Source organism: Erythrolamprus reginae, chromosome 4 (assembly GCF_031021105.1).
Source record: "Erythrolamprus reginae isolate rEryReg1 chromosome 4, rEryReg1.hap1, whole genome shotgun sequence".
NCBI classification, from domain to species: domain Eukaryota; kingdom Metazoa; phylum Chordata; class Lepidosauria; order Squamata; family Dipsadidae; genus Erythrolamprus; species Erythrolamprus reginae.
In genome coordinates this window covers 85774221-85792900 of record NC_091953.1, presented here as the reverse complement: position 1 = coordinate 85792900, position 18680 = coordinate 85774221, and the positions used below count along the sequence as shown (strand labels likewise).

General features: G+C 44.8%; 1 protein-coding gene across 7 annotated transcripts in view; it reads right to left on the bottom strand.

Annotated features, from left to right (window-relative positions):
• Positions 1-18680, bottom strand: part of MID1 (midline 1) — a 351173-nt gene that overhangs the window by 113736 nt on the left and 218757 nt on the right. For 3 of the 7 annotated variants that reach the window (XM_070750814.1, XM_070750819.1, XM_070750820.1), the window contains exons 1-2: positions 6924-7319; positions 1839-2554 (exon numbers count right to left, since the gene is read on the bottom strand). In XM_070750814.1, the coding sequence (XP_070606915.1) occupies positions 1839-2498 (660 nt within the window). In that variant the 5' untranslated portion in view covers positions 2499-2554; positions 6924-7319. Of the gene's footprint in view, positions 1-1838; positions 2555-4672; positions 4742-6923; positions 7320-18680 lie in introns of those variants that run through there. The other 4 variants (XM_070750817.1, XM_070750815.1, XM_070750813.1 and 1 more) reach the window with 2 other exon arrangements.

Genomic DNA, 18680 nt, shown 5'->3' with positions numbered 1-18680 from the left:
TGTTTAAGTTGACTAGGGTAGCTTTAAAATGCAAATAATTATTAAACAAATATTAGTGAAATAAATCTCTGAAATAAGTCACAAGTCTATCCATGTTTGTTTATCAACATGAATATGTGAATTTGCTACCAGATGCTACTGTTATTTTAAAAGATGCTTCTTTTATTTACTAATTGGGTCCTGAAATATGTGATAGACACCTATAAGGTATAACTTAGCTGGTCCAGGAAGGTTGCCAGAACTGCTGATGTATAACTGCTGTGTTACTCATGTAACACAGAAAAAGTTGAAATAAGATGTAAATAATAGTATAGTTAAGCTGGCTTGAACATGAACACAAAGCATATGCAAATTATATCCTATCACAATATATTTAAATATATGATTTAAAATATATTTCTTTTAATCAATACCAGCTTTGCAAAGGACTAAGAATAATGGAACATCTCAATATTAAATAATCCAGTCAATAAACACAATATGAATTTATGAACAACTGCCCCCAAAATAAACCATGCAAATAATAAAATGTTATGATAATAAGTAATAAGAAACTATGTAGTTGTCACATATTTTCTCCCTAAATTATTACCTCTCTTAATTAATGCTTATTGAGGATAAATACCAGTAATAATTATTAAATTATTATCTAAAAATTAAGTACTTTTAAAATAAATCTGGGTAATGCTCTGGTCCAAACCAAATTGGCATAATTTATCTTTTAAAAACTATTTATTAAAACAAGGTTTTTGTGTACTTCAAATGATGTTCTCAAAATCATTTTCTAGTGAAACATTGTAGATACTTAAAATTATATATGCGTGTGTGTATTTATAGACAGAGATATAAACTATGAAAATGTAGATATAGATTGTTTCCAAGGTAAGAATCACAGTAACCAAAGTTCACATTGCCCCACATCCAGGCCCTACTGTAATTTTCTATAAACAATCAATTCCTTACAGGAATTGGAAGAACAGACTTTTTCCCATTTCCTTTTTCTTTTAACGTGATATCTAAAATAGCAGATGGATACAGTACAGGAATTAGATTACTTAATTATGTTAAACATACTTAAATATGTTGCACAGGACTGTAAAACCACAGAAGCAGAATTCTAAGGGCCTTTTGCAATGAAATATAATACTGATCTATTGCTGCATTTGGTATTTATAATGTGGGAAACTTATTAAGAACATGCTATTCATGTGCATCCATAACAGAAATGTCATATAACAAGTTTGCTTGATTAGATTCGTAAGTAAGTAATTAAGGTGCCAAAAGTATTGACATTTTATCAATGGGATCAGACAGGCTATTTGAGCTGTCAGTCTAAACACTTTGAGACACACTATACTTAGCAACTAGTGTATATTGTTTTGTTAAAGTTATATTAATAATGTAAGGCATTTTTTAACACTGTCTTAAGATTTTGGGCTTCAAAAGTGTGCATAGAACATTGCTCTTTTTCTAAATGTCAATAGCCCAGGCCACAGATAACTGCAAATGGAGACCCATTCTATAATTATTTGAGCATTCTCAAAATATTTCAGAACGAATGTACAAACCACATCTTTTTAATCAGAAAACCTGAATCAAAGTATATATATTTTCTTCACTGGAATTTCAATTTCTTACACCAAAAACTAGGTTTGACATAGATTTATTTCTAATTCAAAATTGATAATTTATATAGGACCGGTCTCAGCAAATTCACAGGTATGTTGAATACAAGAAATGGCAAATGCATATACAAATATCAGCACACAAATAAGGTAAAAATCTTTCATTTCCTGGCACTATACTTCTTAGTATAAACAAATTAAGATGAAACTAACCTTCAATTTGTCATAGCGTTCACTTAGAGCTGCTACTTGGTGGTCACGATGCCTCCCAACCAATTTACACAAGGCACAAATTAACTGGTCATCAGTTACACAATACATGTTAACTTTCTCATCTTCATGCTCCAGACACATCAATCCTCTGATATGTGAGTCAGGAATAGGCTCAATCAAACGGTGTCCAGTAAATGGCTTCTTGTTTGGATGAGTTGTTTTTAGGCACTCCTCACAATAGGATACCTCACAAGTTACACAGGTTTTAACTGCCTCCTGAGCAGGATCTTGGTCACAGAACTGGCAGAGAACTTTTTCACTTGATGACATGCTGTTGCTGTCAAAAGCTCGTTCTCGGCGAGTTTCGCTGGGAGAATTGGGCCCACTCACAGAAGCTTTCTGAAATCTGTCTATAATATTCTGCAGTGTGACGTTGCGCTTTAGTCCATCTAGACCCCGTTGACTGAGGGTAATGACATAACGACAAGTGGGACACTGGAAGGCGGTGATAGATTCCACTGATTCGTTGGTAGCACACTGAGAGACCAAGATGCGATGTGCACAGTTGAAACAGAGACTGTGAGCACAAGGCAGCAGCAATGGATCCTCAAACAGCTCCAGACAGATAGGGCAGGTCAGTTCTGACTCCAGTGTTTCCATCTTCAAGCAAAAGTTTCCTGTGTCATCAGCAAAATCCAGGGAAACCAATCAGCTATCTGAAAGCATAGTATAATATTTAATTAGACTGAAAAGGAAATTCTGTTTCAAAGGTATCTTTCAAGGTATATTTTTACAGTTATTTGACTATATTTTTTCAGACTGAAGGTGACACATTTTGAATCCATCTATGTTTTCAAAGATATTTAAAAAGCTTTTTCCTTATGTTTGCCTAAGCTTCTATTTCAATCTTTTATTGCAAGAAATCCAGAGCAGTTCACAAGCAGATGTTTGATAAACTTTTACATTATTTAGGAACTATACTGCAGTGCAGTACAGATATACATATACTACTATCATCATGGTGAAATCTGTTACGGTAATTCAACTCAATCACACTATGAAATCAGCTAATTCTCCCTCCCCCCCAAAAGGGTCTTAATGCAATTGGACGTTAGGAATAACATTGGAATCGAAAATGTGTCAATTCATTTACTATTTATATCTTAAATTGCAACCTTTGGGTTCCACATTAATTTTCATTTGCAAAGGACAATGGTTAAGAATTTGTGACTACAAAACAAAATATTATATAAACATTTAGAACACATAAAGAATGAAATGAGATAAAATGCTGACAGACATAGACTAGGAGGAGGAAAAATCATAATTATAATAAAAACTGTGTTTCAGTAAGTCAGAAACCTGGCAAGAATGTCATGTTACTTGCTAATCAGATTTTTTTAAAAAGTCTTTTCTTTTTGTTTATTACAGGTAAGGAAGTGCCAAGAATTACTGTTCTTTCCAGCCACAAAGTACAAATACTGTTGCAGTGTGTAAATATTGTTTTTAACAGCTTTGCTGGTTAGCCAAAATGCTGTGTAACTAGACAATTATTTTTCTCTGCCAAGGAAAGGAGGAATATGCAGCAGCCACTTCACCCCTAAAAAGATCAGCCCCCGAAACGACTAAAACTACTTTTCATTTCCTCCTTCACTGAAGATGTTACATGAAATGATTCTGAAAGAATTGACCTACGTTATGCTTTTTCCCTAAGCTCTTGTCAAGATCTTGTATTGTTATAAGTAGACAGATCAGTGAACCATAAGCAAAAGCTCTGCTTCACACTCGCAGAAATCTACCTCTTAAGAGTACAGTCCATTTAAACTCTATGGCTCATAAAAAGGACGGTTTCAGATGGCCCCACTGTGTACTCTCTAAGGTTGCCCTATTGTGTGAAGATCTCTCTTTTTATTGCTCTAAAATTAACACAGAGATCTGGATTCATTAAGAGTGAAAGGAACTTTGTGCTCATTAGCAAGCTTTGGAGCTAAATCCCTTTGAATGACCAGTACTTCCCCACAATTAAACTGAGGGATGCAGGTTCAAGGGTGGCAATGCTATGTGTAACTACATTTAATCATAATTACAAAAAAAGTATTCAACAATGGAAGACAGTTGCAAGTCAGACTTTAATGTTTATTCTTAGTTGCTTCCTGATAAAGGCAAAAAATTATTTGTCCCAAAGGGACATGAAAATCGTGTCATTGGATTTTACACTTATTTGCCAAAAAGTTAGAGAATCTCAAATAGCCTCCACTATAGATAACACTAGATTCAATACACTTTATATTGCCTGCTTTATTCATGCCCCGGTTGTTATTTTGACACTCCAAATATCTTCCATAGGAGGTCTCTAACCATACATACTGGAAAAAAATCACTGGATTCGGAAGGAAAGGCAATCAATCAATTTGCGGGGGAGGGGGATAATACAGCTCCCTAATTAAAATAATAAGATTCTTGAAATGATGCAGATTTATGGCATAGTAATCCCATCTTAAAGTAGCTACTTGTGTTAATTATTCATTGAATTACAGATTGGATCACAGTTTCAGGACAAATTTGTGCAACTCGGAATCTAAATATTATGAGGCGCAGAGTGTAATCATATAAAAAAACCCATTTCCAAGTGTTTCCTTAAGAAAAGACTTTTTAGGTAATCAGGGATCTTAAAAGAAAATTCTACTAATGTAGGTTTTACAGATCTTAGATTATAGTGTACTGAATGGTCTAGTATTTAATGTTTATTTCTGTAGTTCATTTTCTGCCAAAGGTTCATCTGCCAATTGGATTGTCAATAATAACCATCCTGGACAAAAATTAATTTCTCTTACATTTACATTTGCATTTGCATTTCTTGTTGTGAGCCGCTCCGAGTCTTCAGAGAGGAGCGGCATACAAATCTAATAATAAATAAATAATAATAATAATAATAATAATAATAATAATACATATAAACAAATTAAATAAGAAAAATACTTTCTAAAATCTATATATGTACGTATATATATGTATATGTATGTATGTGTGTTTGTATGTGTGTGTATATATATATATATATATGTATCAAATGGTTTTTAGCTGGAATTTTAAAATTAAGGGAGACTAGGATGGTCCCATTTCGGCCTTGTTCTGGCCTCATCAGCTAGCCACACCCTTCCTTACTGATTTATATATATCCTTCTCTAGAATAGTCCTAAAAATGCGAGTTCCAGGTATGTGTGTGAATGATGAGGCAGCAGCCATCTCGATCACCGGAACATAGAAACTTTAATAAAACCACTTAGCTTTCGTTAGCGTGCTACTAACTTCGTCAGAGTATTAAAATGCCATGGGAGACAGTCACCTTTATAAAGCATTATTCAGTCTGCTCATTGCCCGCGTCATAGGGCCACACCCTTCCCTCCCCTCTGCGGCAAGCCTAATTGTGGGCTTGCTCATGCTGGCTAAAGGGGGATCTACCGCTTTTACTCGTGTCTGTTGCCTCTTTCCCTCCCCAAGGGAGGAGGTGGAGTTATGAGGCAATACTTCGGAGGTGTTTGGTATTACTTCCCCCCCCCCCATTATCGTTGTTACTTTCTATAGTGGTACATGTCTGCTCTTGCAATTTTTTTCCCCATGCCCTCGTCTTAGGTCTACACTGTTCTAATCCCCCCTTGTCCCCTGTGTTGGAACTGCATTGTGCCCCTCCCCCTCTACCTCCATGTTGCTCCAGTATGTTCCCTTGCTTCCCGTTGGGGGTTGCTCTACCCTCATTTAGCTGGTTTCTATGCCCGGCCTGGGGAATTCTGTTCTCCTTCTCTGTATTTGTAATGTGTTTGTAATGTCTCACAGAGAGGGGGCTGGGGGAGGGAAGGAGACAGATTCGTAGATACACAGGCTTCCTTTATAAAACATTACTCTTCTACAGACAGAATTGTCTATTTTGTGCAGCCACTTGTACAGACCTTTATACTCAAGCAATTAGAAAACTACATCAAGCAATTAGTTATTCTGCCTAGAGGAATGGATCAAAAGTTAGTATCTTTAAAGTGGATAAATACATTAGCCTAACAGAAAGTAAGACCAGATTTCTCTTGGTGTATCAAATAAATTAAAATGTGCAACAATATTCTGCAGAGAACTAATCTTTTCTTTAGCCATTACTCAGAACCAACTTTACCAGCAGATAGAAAAGAAGTGGTGCTGTACAGTGTGGTCTGGCTCCTAAAACAAGACTGCTGGAGTTTAAAGTAAAATGTGCTGTCCCATACTTGACTAGAAGTGAGTTTCATTGCCAATCCAATCAGCTTCCATAAGGGAAATGCATGAATATCAGGCAGAAAAATATTTGGCCCTGCTCTGCCATCATAGTAACCTCAAAAGGAAAAAGATCCAAGCATTTCAAACACATCACTACACACTGAAGTCCAGAGTTAATTTCCTGCCACCCAAACGCTCTATGCCAAAAAGTACTTTAAAGACTGTAGGCATGTTTCTTAAGCCATAAAAACATTTTATACAGATTTTTTTAAAATAAATTTACTATAAATAATAACAATGGATGATTTCTAAAAATAACCAAAATACATGCCTAATTACTATGGAAAGTTTTATGCTCAATGTTATAGCTATTAACTCACATGTTCAAGCAAACATGTTAAGAGTGATATTGCAAGCATGTCAAAGAACCAGTAATTTTTAAAAACTACTAACAACATACTAATATTAAACAACCATTTAAAACAAACTTACAATCAGGGATACATTTCACAAAACCAACACAGGTCTCCTATGGGATTTCAAATAATGGTAGATTTAAAAAATTACAGAAAAGTAAGCGTAAATTTATTTTTGTTTTATTTGACAACTTTAACAAGGAATGATAGTCCTACAGACAACTATTGCCCAACAATTTTTCTATATTCCATTAAGTTTATTATTAAAAACCTAAACACAATATTATTCATAAAATCACATTTAAACAATTTACAAAGCTATTTTGAAAAAAAAATAAAGCTTACTCATCACATTTTTACAAATTTGTTTTTAAAAGTTTGTCTATGTTGAAAATCTCTTTAAATTAGTTACACATTATATACCCACCAGTAGATTTCGACCTGAAAGTTTTAGCTGAACCATTGTTGCTAAGTGAGCACGCCGATTCTTGGTCAGAAAGTGAAAAGCCGAGACAGATACAGTGGCCTTCTCTACTTGCAGTAATCCCAAACTCTGAGCGCTGTGAGTGGGTTTGTAACTTGGAGACAGTTGATACTGAAGCACAACAGGAAAATCTATGCTACAATTCCAGGAAAGCCAGCTCCACCTAATTGCCGCCGTCAGAGTTTAAGGACTAAAAACTACTCTGGAAGCAGGCTAGCTTGTGTCAATGACAGGATAGCAAACTCTCTCCCTTTCTTTCTCAGTATTCAGCACCTATCATGTGAGAAAGCAGCAAGGGTCAGATTCTCTAACTGTGTACCCACAGAACCACCCAGCACTGCTTGTAATAAGGCCACTGGGCTTGGCAGCCGCATTATTTGAACAAGTAAAAGCTCAGCCTGCTGTGTAATTAATCCATGGTTGAATAATGAAGTTCCCATGCCTATAAAGGGAAAGTGACCTGAACCAGCAAACTGTGTCACATGGCCAACATGAAGGAAGAGCTAAAGCTTACTGAATAAATACTGCATGATCCATATTTGAGGTTTTTCATATCATTGCATTGTTTGATTGGTTCCTTCTAAATATTGATTAGCCAGTTGAAATAAAAGTACTGTAATACATTATTTAGTGATGGTTTACTCTTTCTCAGTAATACCTCTCCCGGCACCTTACGAACTCTCAGTGTGATTGTTCCTTAAGAGCAAAGTATTATTGATTATAACAACTAAATCAGAAATGCTGCTCTATTTTGACTTTAAGAGCATGGATTTGCTTGCTAACAATCTAATTGTATCATTCTCTCTCTTTTTAACCATTTAACTTTTAAATACTAGTGCCTTACTGTAAAACAATTGAAATTTACAGTGATCCCCCGTTTATTGCGTCCCCAACCATTGCGAACAGGGTACTTCGCTATTTTTCAACCCGGAAGTCAAAAATACCATCTACGCATGCGTGCCGGGCACGCATGCGTAGATGGCAGCGGCTTCCCTGGGTCTTCCCCCTCTTGCTGGCGTCAGCGAGGAGTTTCCCCACCGCCCACGCAAACTCCTCGCTGCCGCTCGCCCCGCCCTTCGCCTGCCCACGCCGTTCGCTCCCCCCTCTTGCTGTCGGGAGGGCGAGAAGCCCTCCCCAGCACCCGCTCGCCCGCCCTTCGCCCTGGCGGAGAAATTCCAGCCCCCACCTGGTCCCGCCCGATCCTCCTCCCTGAGGCAGCTCGCCCTCCCATGGCCGCTTCCTCCACCCTCTATTGCAAGCCTCTCTCCTCCCATATTCTGCCCCCCTCCCAGCTTCCAAGCCGCATTCGCCTTCCTCCGCCACCACCAGCATCCAGCTCCCGGCCAAGCAGCCAGGAAAGCCGAGCCGGGCGTGGCTGGGAACATCGGCGCGGGAGGCAGGAGACGGCTGCCGTCACCGCCATACGCGGCTCGGCTTCCCTGGCTGCTGCTCCGGTCGCCCGATCCGTCTCCTGCCTCCCGTGCCGATGTTCCCTGCCAAGCCTGGCTCGGATTCCCTGGCTGCTTGGTCGGGGGGGGGGGGGGCTCGGCCGAAAGGAGCTGGAGACGCAGAGCTGAACACACCCCTTCATCCCCAAAGGCCGGCCTTTTTGTCTGGGAGGGAAGATGACGTGCCGGTGGCACAGGGGCGAGGGGCGGGAGGCAAATCGCTGCGTCTCCAGCCCCTTTTGGCCGACCCCCCCCCTCCGGCCAAGCAGCCAGGGAAGCCGAACTGGGCTTGGCGGGGAACATCGGCACGGGAGGCAGCTTCTGCCGGACATGGGCAATGGGCGGGACAGAGAAGCGGGGAGAATCAGGAGGCTCCTTTGGCAGCTGGGGGCTGCCTGGCTTTGTTGTTTTGGCTGCAGCGGGTGCCAGGCAGCCTCCAGCCGCCAAAGGAACCTCCTGATTCTTCCCGCTTCTCTGTCCCGCCCATTGCCCGTGTCCGGCAGAAGCTGCTGCCTTATTGCTCTTTGCCGGCGGGATGCAAAGTGCTGGGGTGGGAGGGTGTCCTGACAGCCCCCCCACCCATATGCTTCGCCTCCCGCCGGGCAAGAGCGCTCGGGTGGCAACTTCTTCTAGATACGGGCGATGTCCACGCTCTCTCTCGGCGCTTTCGAGCCGAGTCCGTGAGCGAGTTCGCTCCCAGACTCGGCTCGAAGGCGGCGAGAGACAGCGCCAGGAACGGGCCTGTCCACGCTCTCTCTCGCCGCTTTCGAGCCGAGTCCGTGAGCGAGTTCGCTCCCGGACTCGGCTCGAAGGCGGCGAGAGACAGCGCCAGGAACGGGCCTGTCCACGCTCTCTCTCGCCGCTTTTGAGCCGAGTCCGTGAGCGAGTTCGCTCCCGGACTCGGCTCGAAGGCGGCGAGAGACAGCGCCAGGAACGGGCCTGTCAACGCTCTCTCTCGCCGCTTTCGAGCCGAGTCCGTGAGCGAGTTCGCTCCCGGACTCGGCTCGAAGGCGGCGAGAGAGAGCGCCAGGAACGGGCCTGTCAACGCTCTCTCTCGCCGCTTTCGAGCCGAGTCCGTGAGCGAGTTCGCTCCCGGACTCGGCTCGAAGGCGGCGAGAGAGAGCGCCAGGAACGGGCCTGTCAACGCTCTCTCTCGCCGCTTTCGAGCCGAGTCCGTGAGCGAGTTCGCTCCCGGACTCGGCTCGAAGGCGGCGAGAGACAGCGCCAGGAACGGGCCTGTCAACGCTCTCTCTCGCCGCTTTCGAGCCGAGTCCGTGAGCGAGTTCGCTCCCGGACTCGGCTCGAAGGCGGCGAGAGACAGCGCCAGGAACGGGCCTGTCAACGCTCTCTCTCGCCGCTTTCGAGCCGAGTCCGTGAGCGAGTTCGCTCCCGGACTCGGCTCGAAGGCGGCGAGAGACAGCGCCAGGAACGGGCCTGTCAACGCTCTCTCTCGCCGCTTTCGAGCCGAGTCCGTGAGCGAGTTCGCTCCCGGACTCGGCTCGAAGGCGGCGAGAGACAGCGCCAGGAACGGGCCTGTCAACGCTCTCTCTCGCCGCTTTCGAGCCGAGTCCGTGAGCGAGTTCGCTCCCGGACTCGGCTCGAAGGCGGCGAGAGAGAGCGCCAGGAACGGGCCTGTCAACGCTCTCTCTCGCCGCTTTCGAGCCGAGTCCGTGAGCGAGTTCGCTCCCGGACTCGGCTCGAAGGCGGCGAGAGAGAGCGCCAGGAACGGGCCTGTCAACGCTCTCTCTCGGCGCTTTCGAGTCGAGTCCGTGAGCGAGTTCGCTCCCGGAATCGGCTCGAAGGCGGCGAGAGACAGCGCCAGGAACGGGCCTGTCAACGCTCTCTCTCGGCGCTTTCGAGCCGAGTCCGTGAGCGAGTTCGCTCCCGGAATCGGCTCGAAAGCGCCGAGAGACAGCGCCCCCCGGACCCCCAACCCGGGTTTGGGGGGCTGCTAGGAAGCCCCCCATGCCGGCGGCAAACAGCCGCGCCGCCCCCAATCTTCGGCTCCTCGCTAGCGCTGTGGGAGTAAAAACACCGTCTGCACATGCGCAGACGGTGTTTTTACTTCCGCATCGCTACTTCGCGAAAACCCGCTCGTTGCGGGGGCTCCTGGAACGGAACCCTCGCAACGAGCGGGGGATCACTGTATAGTTATTTAGAGCTGAATTTAGTGAATACTACTGTTTTATCAATACATTTAATAAACTTCATAGGAAAAAAAAGCACTTTCTGACATTTTGCTACATATAAATATCCAACTTTTAGCTTTCAATTAAGGCATTAAAAATTCATGTGAAAATAGAAGTTGCCGGAACAAATTACTTTATTGGCTTCCACTTTGTATATGCAATGATTTATTTATGTTGTTACTATTAAATGAAAAACACATTACATATTTAAAAGACTCAGAATCATCATTCCATTTGCTCTTCATTCCAGAGAGAAGTTTGAGTTTCATTTGCTTTGCAGGCTAATTTAATTTCCCTCATCATTTCCTTTCTTACATAAAGATTAGAATACTGTGACAATAAGAGAACCATTGTTTCTACAGGCCAAACCATGACATTTATGAAGAATTGTTTGAAACAGCACTGGCATTGTAAGAATACATAAAAATGATCTCTGGTTTTTATTGTCATCCATAGATGCACAGAGAGCTTTGAAAGACACCCCCCCCCCATTGTAATCCAATAAGAGAATGTAAGAAGCTTCAGGGAATAAGCAGTTCCTGATCAATGCTGTCTCAAAACATTAAAAAAAGAGAGTGAATAAACTGAAGATAATGCTCTTTCCAAAATTATTTAATAAAGATTGTTTTAAACCATTTATTAGACCATGTCCTGTTTCATCACATATAAAAACAAAAGCAATACTCATGACACAATGTGAATTCACTATAGGAACAGCCAATAAATGCATCATTTATTTAAACACACTCCCCAAAGAACTAATTCTTCCCTGTGTCAGTTGATGTTCTCCCTGAGAAAAGAACATTACCTTCAGTAAAATCAGCAACACAGCAGAAAACCTATCATGAACATTATAGAAATACAGTGATCCCTCGAGTATTGCGAGGGTTCTGTTCCAAGACCCCTCGCGATAATCGATTTTTCGCGATGTAGGGTTGTGGAAGTAAAAACACCATCTGCGCATGCGCGCCCTTTTTTTCATGGCCGCACATGCGCAGATGGTGGAGTTTGCGTGGGCGGTGGGCGGCACCCAGGGAAGGTTCCTTCGGCCGCCCAGCAGCTGATCTGCTCCGCAGCGCGGCAGCAGCGAGGAGCCGAAGATGGGGTTTCCCCGCTGCCCAGGCAAAGGGGAAACCCCATCTTCGGCTCCTCGCTGCTGCCGCGCTGCGGAGCAGATCAGCTGCTGGGCGGCCGAAGGAACCTTCCCTGGGTCTTCCCGCCGCCCAGGCAAAGGGGAAACCCCAAGATCGCTTGCCGCTTGCCCGTCACCCGCCCGCCCGGCCGCTCGCTTGCCGCTTGCCCGTTCACCCACCCACCCGGCTGCTCGCTTGCCACTTGCCGCTTGCCCGTTCACCCGCCCACCCAGCTGCTCGCTTGCCGCTTGCCCGTTCACCCGCCCACCCGGCTGCTTGCTTGCCGCTTGCCCGTCACCCGCCCACCCAGCCGCTCGCTTGCCGCTTGCCCGTTCACCCGCCCGCCCGGCTGCTCGCTTGCCGCTCGAGAGCAAGAGGGGGAGAGATAGAGAAAGAGAGAGAAGGAAAGAAAGAGATGAGAGAGGGAGGAAGAGAGTGTGAGAGAGGAAGAAGCAAGATAGAGAAAGAGAGAGAGAAAGAAAGATGAGAAAGGAAAGGAGTGACGTCATCGGGTGGAAAAATCGCGATATAGCGTTTCGCGAAGATTGAGATCGCGAAAATCGAGGGATCACTGTAAAACCTATCATAAATATCTTATTACTCCAAAAGATATGTGAACACATTTTCAGGCTTAAACACTATAGCTTCTATTTAGTTTTCAGTACAGGAATGAAATGCTCCTGTTTTGCTCGTGCCTGTCGGTCTTCAGGGAACTGACCACGGAGGGAGCATAAGGCTCCAACCACTTACCTGGATGCTGCCATTTGGGTTCTTTTACCCTCTGTGCATGCTCAAAGTGTTTTGTGCAATTGCAGAGGGTAAAAGAACCCAAATGGCAGCATCCAGGCGGGTGGGCAGAGCTTTGTGCTCCCTTTGCGACCAGCTCTCCAACGACCAAAAGGCATGAGCAAAACAGGAGCATTTCATCCCTGTTGCCTTTCATATATATCTCCAATCTATATATCGTGCAAAAAGAAGGGAGGGAGGGAGGGAGGCTAATGACAAAGTCAATGCACTTTCTGGAAAAATTGCATTTGAAGACAATCACGACCTGTGAATATATAAACTAGAAACTAGAATTTCATGCCCACATTGTTCCTATTCTAAGGGCTGTGAGAGGACAATTTCTTCACTGAAATGCAACAAATTTCTTTTTAAATCTATGGCTTTTCTTCTGCTTCAGCTTAATATTATTTTCAGTGGAAATAATATTAATATGCACCAAAATTAATATATTTGCTGATTGCTAATGAATTTATTGGTAAATATTATAGATGGCTCTTGATTAGTGACTGTCTTACTTAGTGACTATTTGAAGTTGTAGTGGTGATGAAAAAGTAACTTTGTAACCAATCCTCACATTTACCAATCTTCACATCCTTCACAGGTCTCAAAATATTATGATCTGTTCATAATAACTGTGATGATACAACATGATACAAAAATTAGACAACCAGATCAAGGTGACCTCGTTAAGAAAGAACAAATTACCAAAGAGGAACAATGATGGACGAGAAGTAGTGGACCATTCTTCCACACTTCTACAGATGCCCCAAAATACAGAAGACTGACAGTCCTTTAGTCCAATTGTATTCAGAGTCCCAAAATACAACATCACAGAAGAATTAACCAAAAAGCTTGGACCTTTCACAAGAGGTAGCAAACACTCTACTCCATCAAATCTCCACTACAGGGCCTTCAAACAATCAGAGACGTGATATAGATGAAGACAAAATCATGATTTCATTTGATGTCACAGCCCTGTTCATGCCCATAAATCCAGACTCAAACAAAGAATCTATTACCACATTGCTCCACTGCACACCTGACTTAATCAAATATACAAAGATTGAAACACCCAGGATTATGGATCTCATAAACCACACTTTGATGGACAAATTTACCAACAAATTAAAGGCACACCTATGGAATCACTGTTTTCAGGACTTATAGTGGAGGTCATTATGCAATGTTTGGAAACTTTGACCCTTCTATAAATACAGCCCAAAATATTGATCAGATATATAAATGAAACTCCACCATAATAAAAAAGGGTTAATTAGAGAATTCCCACCGAACCACCGCTAACATTTTCAAAGGAATCCAATTTATCAGAGAAGAAAACAACTCACTACCCTTCCTGGACATCCTGATCAGTAGAGACCACAATGGCAAATTAGAAGCACAACTGTAGGAAAAAACCACCCATATCAAGTCCTCTATTACCAAAGCAACAATCCAACTTCTGCAAGAGAAGTTGCATATGAGCTTTATTTAGATGCACACAAACTCAATGTAGCAACCCTAAACTGAGTGAAGGAAAATGAAGATAGGCAGACTGGTTGTGGCCTGCTGATGTTGGTGGGAAAGTCAGTCCCATATTCCAGAACTGTAACTGTAGTCCCTTCCCTCCCTTTCTCTCCCTCTTCCTTTCCTTTCCTTCTTTCCTTTCCTCCCCTCCCCTTTCATCCCCTTTCCTTGCCTTCCATCCGTTCCTTTTCTCATTTCCTTTCCTCCCCTCTCCTTCCCCTCTTCCTTTCATTTCATTTTTTCCTTTCCTTTCCTTTCCTCCCCTTTCCTTCCCTTCTTTCCTTTCCTACACCTGGGTAGAGGAGCTGCTCTTCATCTCTTGCCACTTGGGGCTCAGAGCAGTAAACCGCGTCTGGGAAGCACCACCGCAGAGAGACCAAGCCAAATCCAAAAATGCCAGGGAATTTCTAGAAGCCTGGCACTCTGACATATTAGCCATTAAAAACACATAGACATAAACAATATCTATATACTATACAAAAAATAATCAACAAGCCAAAAGGAGGAACAAAAAGGGCAAACAACTAGAACATAAACTAAGAGCAAACCCTACTCTATACTAGTACAGATGACGTTACCTAATTTGGGTAATGAAATGTCTTTAAAGACATCTTCAACATAATAGATATGGCTATTTCCAATTTTATTTAAATTACATACTGTTGAGGTAAGAGAATAAAACCGATATTCAATTACCATTTGTTTATCACTTTTAAAGTACCCCTTCCCTAATCATTGTTTAAGTCTTATAAATTTTTAATTGGATTACATTCCAAGATACTCAAATTAGTAGTGAGACAATTTTGTTTTAACTGTAAATCTACTTTTATAAAAGGTAAGACAGTTATGAAATTTCCAATGAAATTTCCATTTGCGTTTGCCCCATCATCGTACCCGCCTGAGCGCAGGGGTCAAAGACGACCTGCGGGTATGGCAGGGTTTTCTGGCCCACTTTAATGGTCTGTCTTTTTGGAGGCACGAGCTTCTTTTGGAAGCTGAGTTGCAGTTGTGCTCGGACGCTGCGGGGACCCGTGGGTTCGGGGTTATACTAGGCGACCAGTGGTGTCATTCCGCTTGGCCTCTGGAATGGAGGGCCTCTCCCCTGGTCAAGGATCTGACCTTCCTAGAGCTCTTCCCATTGATAGTAGCTTTAGAGCTCTGGGGTGAGCAGTTTGGGGACAAAACTGTGCACTTTTGGTGTGACAACTTGGCAGTAGTCCATGTTGTGAATGCCCTGTCCTCTAAGAATGACAGGGTCATGCGGCTTGTCCACCATTTCGTGCACAGGTCGTTGTCCTTAAATGCCCTGTTTCTGGCTCGACACATCCCTGGTCTAGATAACGGGATCGCTGATGCCTTGTCCCATGGTCAGTTGTCTAGGTTTCGGACCCTGGCTCCGTGGGCCCGCGCGTCACCGGAAGCATTCCCCGACCACCTTTGGAGCCTGGGCGGGCTCTCGAGCAGTGGAGAACAGAAGCCAACAGGGACATGGCCCTCTCGGTGGCTCCAAGCACCTTGAGGGCATATCAGCATGCAGGTAAGGAGTTCTGGGATTTCAGGCGAGCCAGGGGTTATCCTCATATTTGGCCGGCCCCAGTAGATCACCTTATGGAGTTTTGCGTGCAGCTTAGGCAACATGGCCTTTCAGTTAGGACTATTAGGTCCAGGTTGGCAGGCCTCGCCTTTTTATTTAAGGCGGGTGGGTTTTTGGACCTTTCTTGTGACTTCCGCATTCGGAAGATGCTGGAAGGCTGGGTGAGGGAGCGTTCAAGGACCCCAGTCGATAGCCGACAGGCATTGATGGTGCAGCAGCTGTCGCTTATTAATCAAGCCTTAAACAGCCTGTGCGCATCTATGTAAGAGGTTCGCCTCTTTCAGGCGGCGGCATGTGTTATGTTTTTTGGGGCCCTTCGTGTCAGCGAGGCTATGGCCTTCTCTCAGGCTGACCGGTCTCTCCGTGCCTTCCAGTTCTCCACTGCACTGGGAAGGAGAGTCCAACATGGGTAATTACCAATCCTATTGGTAGAGACTGAGTTAATTTAAATATTTAAATACGAGGTAGTCACCGCCCCTTAGCAGCCCCCAATACCTCAGTTTTAAAAACTCAGTCTAAGAGTAGAGACTGTTTAGTATATCTTCTGTGAAGTATTTGAATGTTTGTTAATAAAATAACCTGTTTAATTTCTTTTTTCCCTTTTTCTCTCGTTATAGAATGAAGAAGAATTTCTGGGAAAGGGGTTTCTGCCCTCCGTGGGTGCAACCCCCAACGTTTTCTTCCCGGGGATCCCTTCCCTCAGTGGGGATATTCTGAGCGGGAAGCAACTCAGCCTGGGGTCACTGGCCTCAGAGGCCATACCCGGCTGAGGGCCGAAGGTGAGGGGGTCCGCCCCCCTCACTGGGTGGCTCGGGGATCGCCTTTCCCCTTGGAATCAAGTACCTAGCACAGGGCCAGAGCCTCTCAGCTGTTCGGCGCTGATAGGAGAAGCTGCGCCGCCGCCGTGCCACTGCGATCTCTGCAGTATAATGCAGATTGCCTGAAGCCTCTGAGCGGCAGGGAAGGCTATTTGGGCGCCAAAATAAGCTCCTTCCAGGTGGGGAGGCCGGTCCCCGAGAAGTAGAGCAGCGGCGTCGTTCGGGGAAACCGCCATCTTTTTGGCCGATTCTTCCCGCGCCCGCCATTTTTTGGCGCGAAAAGGTTGCTCTCCGCCCTATCAGTGGGCGCGAACAACAGCGGTATTGCGCAGGCGTCAATTCCTGAGGGGATTAAAACGCCATTTTTTTCTGACAGCTCTCGTGTAGAGCAGTGTTCCTGGACAGTTTAACGACAGTTAATTGTGAGTAGTCATGGAGGAGAAGGCTTCTGAAAAGGCATCCTCCCCCAGCATGGTGCCTAAGGATAAGGGCAAGTCAAAGCCCAAAGATAAATCCAAGGCTCAGGCCTCCTCCTCTCTTAAAGAGGCAGAGAGGCGAATTAAGGCATTGGAGCAGAGGCTGGAGGCAGCCATTCTGACACCTAGAATCGCCTCGCCTCTCCCTGCGCAGTTGGTGTTTCAGGCCAGGGATCTACAAGCTCCACATTCTGGGTTGAGACCAGTAGAGACTTTATCAGAAAGGGATTGGTCCCCAGAAAGGCAGAGCCCATTTCTGTCTCAAGCTGTACATCCAGCATCAGGCCTCAATCAACCTAGGCCTACTTCTGCTACTCATTCCTTAAAAAGTGGGCCTTCAGCAACTTTTACACCCACTGCAGCTGGGCTTAGAGTGCAGCCTGACACTTGGCAACAGATGTCTCCAGCATTACAGGAGCTTATTACTGATGCATATTCACAGGGGATGGCAGCAAGGGGGCAAAGCACACAACAGCCCCGCCCAACAAGAAATCCTTGGTCAGTACCGCCCCTCTCGGGTGTGGGGTCCTGGATGGAAGAACCTTCCCAGCTAGATGACACCGAAAAAGAATATGATTTTTCGGATGATGAGACCGCTCCTGAGCAACCAGTGGTAGCTGGTCTCTTCAAGGCATCCTTTTTCAAGGTACTACTTCATAAGGCGAAACAAACGGTGGACTTACCAGGCCCTACCAAAGCGGCAGATTCCACTGATGATCCTAAACCATCTACGGTGCTGTTTAAAGAACCCCAGCCCGAGACTGACCATGTGCCATCCTCGGAGATCTTTAGACAGAGTATTAAGCGCCCCTGGCAGACTCCAGCAGCAGCTCAAGGACCTTCTGTCATGGAGAGGAAATTCTACACTCTGGATGATGATATGGAGAAGCTGCTGGAATTTCCGCCCATTGACCAGCCAGTAATGACTCTGATTTCAAAGGCTCTGGTCCCCTCTGAGACTGGCGATAGCTTAAAACCAGAGGATAGGAAGGCGGAGATTTTATTGCGTAAGTCACATCAAATGGCCAGCTGGGGGTTTCGGGCAGCCGCTGCGGCTTCTTTTTTCAATCGGGCTTCCATAATATGGCTGCAAGAGGTGCAGGCCCGTTTAGGTCCAGACGATGGCCGTTTACGTCAGGACATCAGTAAATTATTAGTGGCTGCGGAGTTCTCTGCAGATGCTACCCTCCACGCAGCGAAGTTTTCGGCTCGAGGGATGGCAACATCACTGGCTTCCAGGCGACTCCTTTGGCTGAGGAGCTGGCCGGCGGACCTGAAGTTCAAGTGGAACCTGGCTTCCTCCCCATACCAAGGAGAAAAACTGTTTGGGGAAGCGTTGGATCCGGTCCTCATTGAGGACAAGGACAAACGGAAGTCCCTTCCCAGAGCGTACAGGCGACAAGAACGCCGGGCTAACCCCTATAATCGTCGCCAGCCATTTCGTTGGGACTCCTCCTCGTCGGTGGGACAAAATACCAGGCCATTTCAACAAGGCCAGTATAATCAGTCAGGCTTTCGGAGTGACCGTGCGGCCTTTCAAGACCGACCGAGGGGATATCAGCAGGCGAGACGGCCCTTCAGGGGAAACCAAAGGGGCTTCAAACGCTCCAAGTGACTTGGCTCCGCTACCGCCCATAGGAGGCAAACTCCAACGTTTCAGTGCCTCCTGGAGAAATATCTCCACCGACAAATGGGCGATAGCCACAATTTCTCAAGGGTTGCGTCTGGAGTT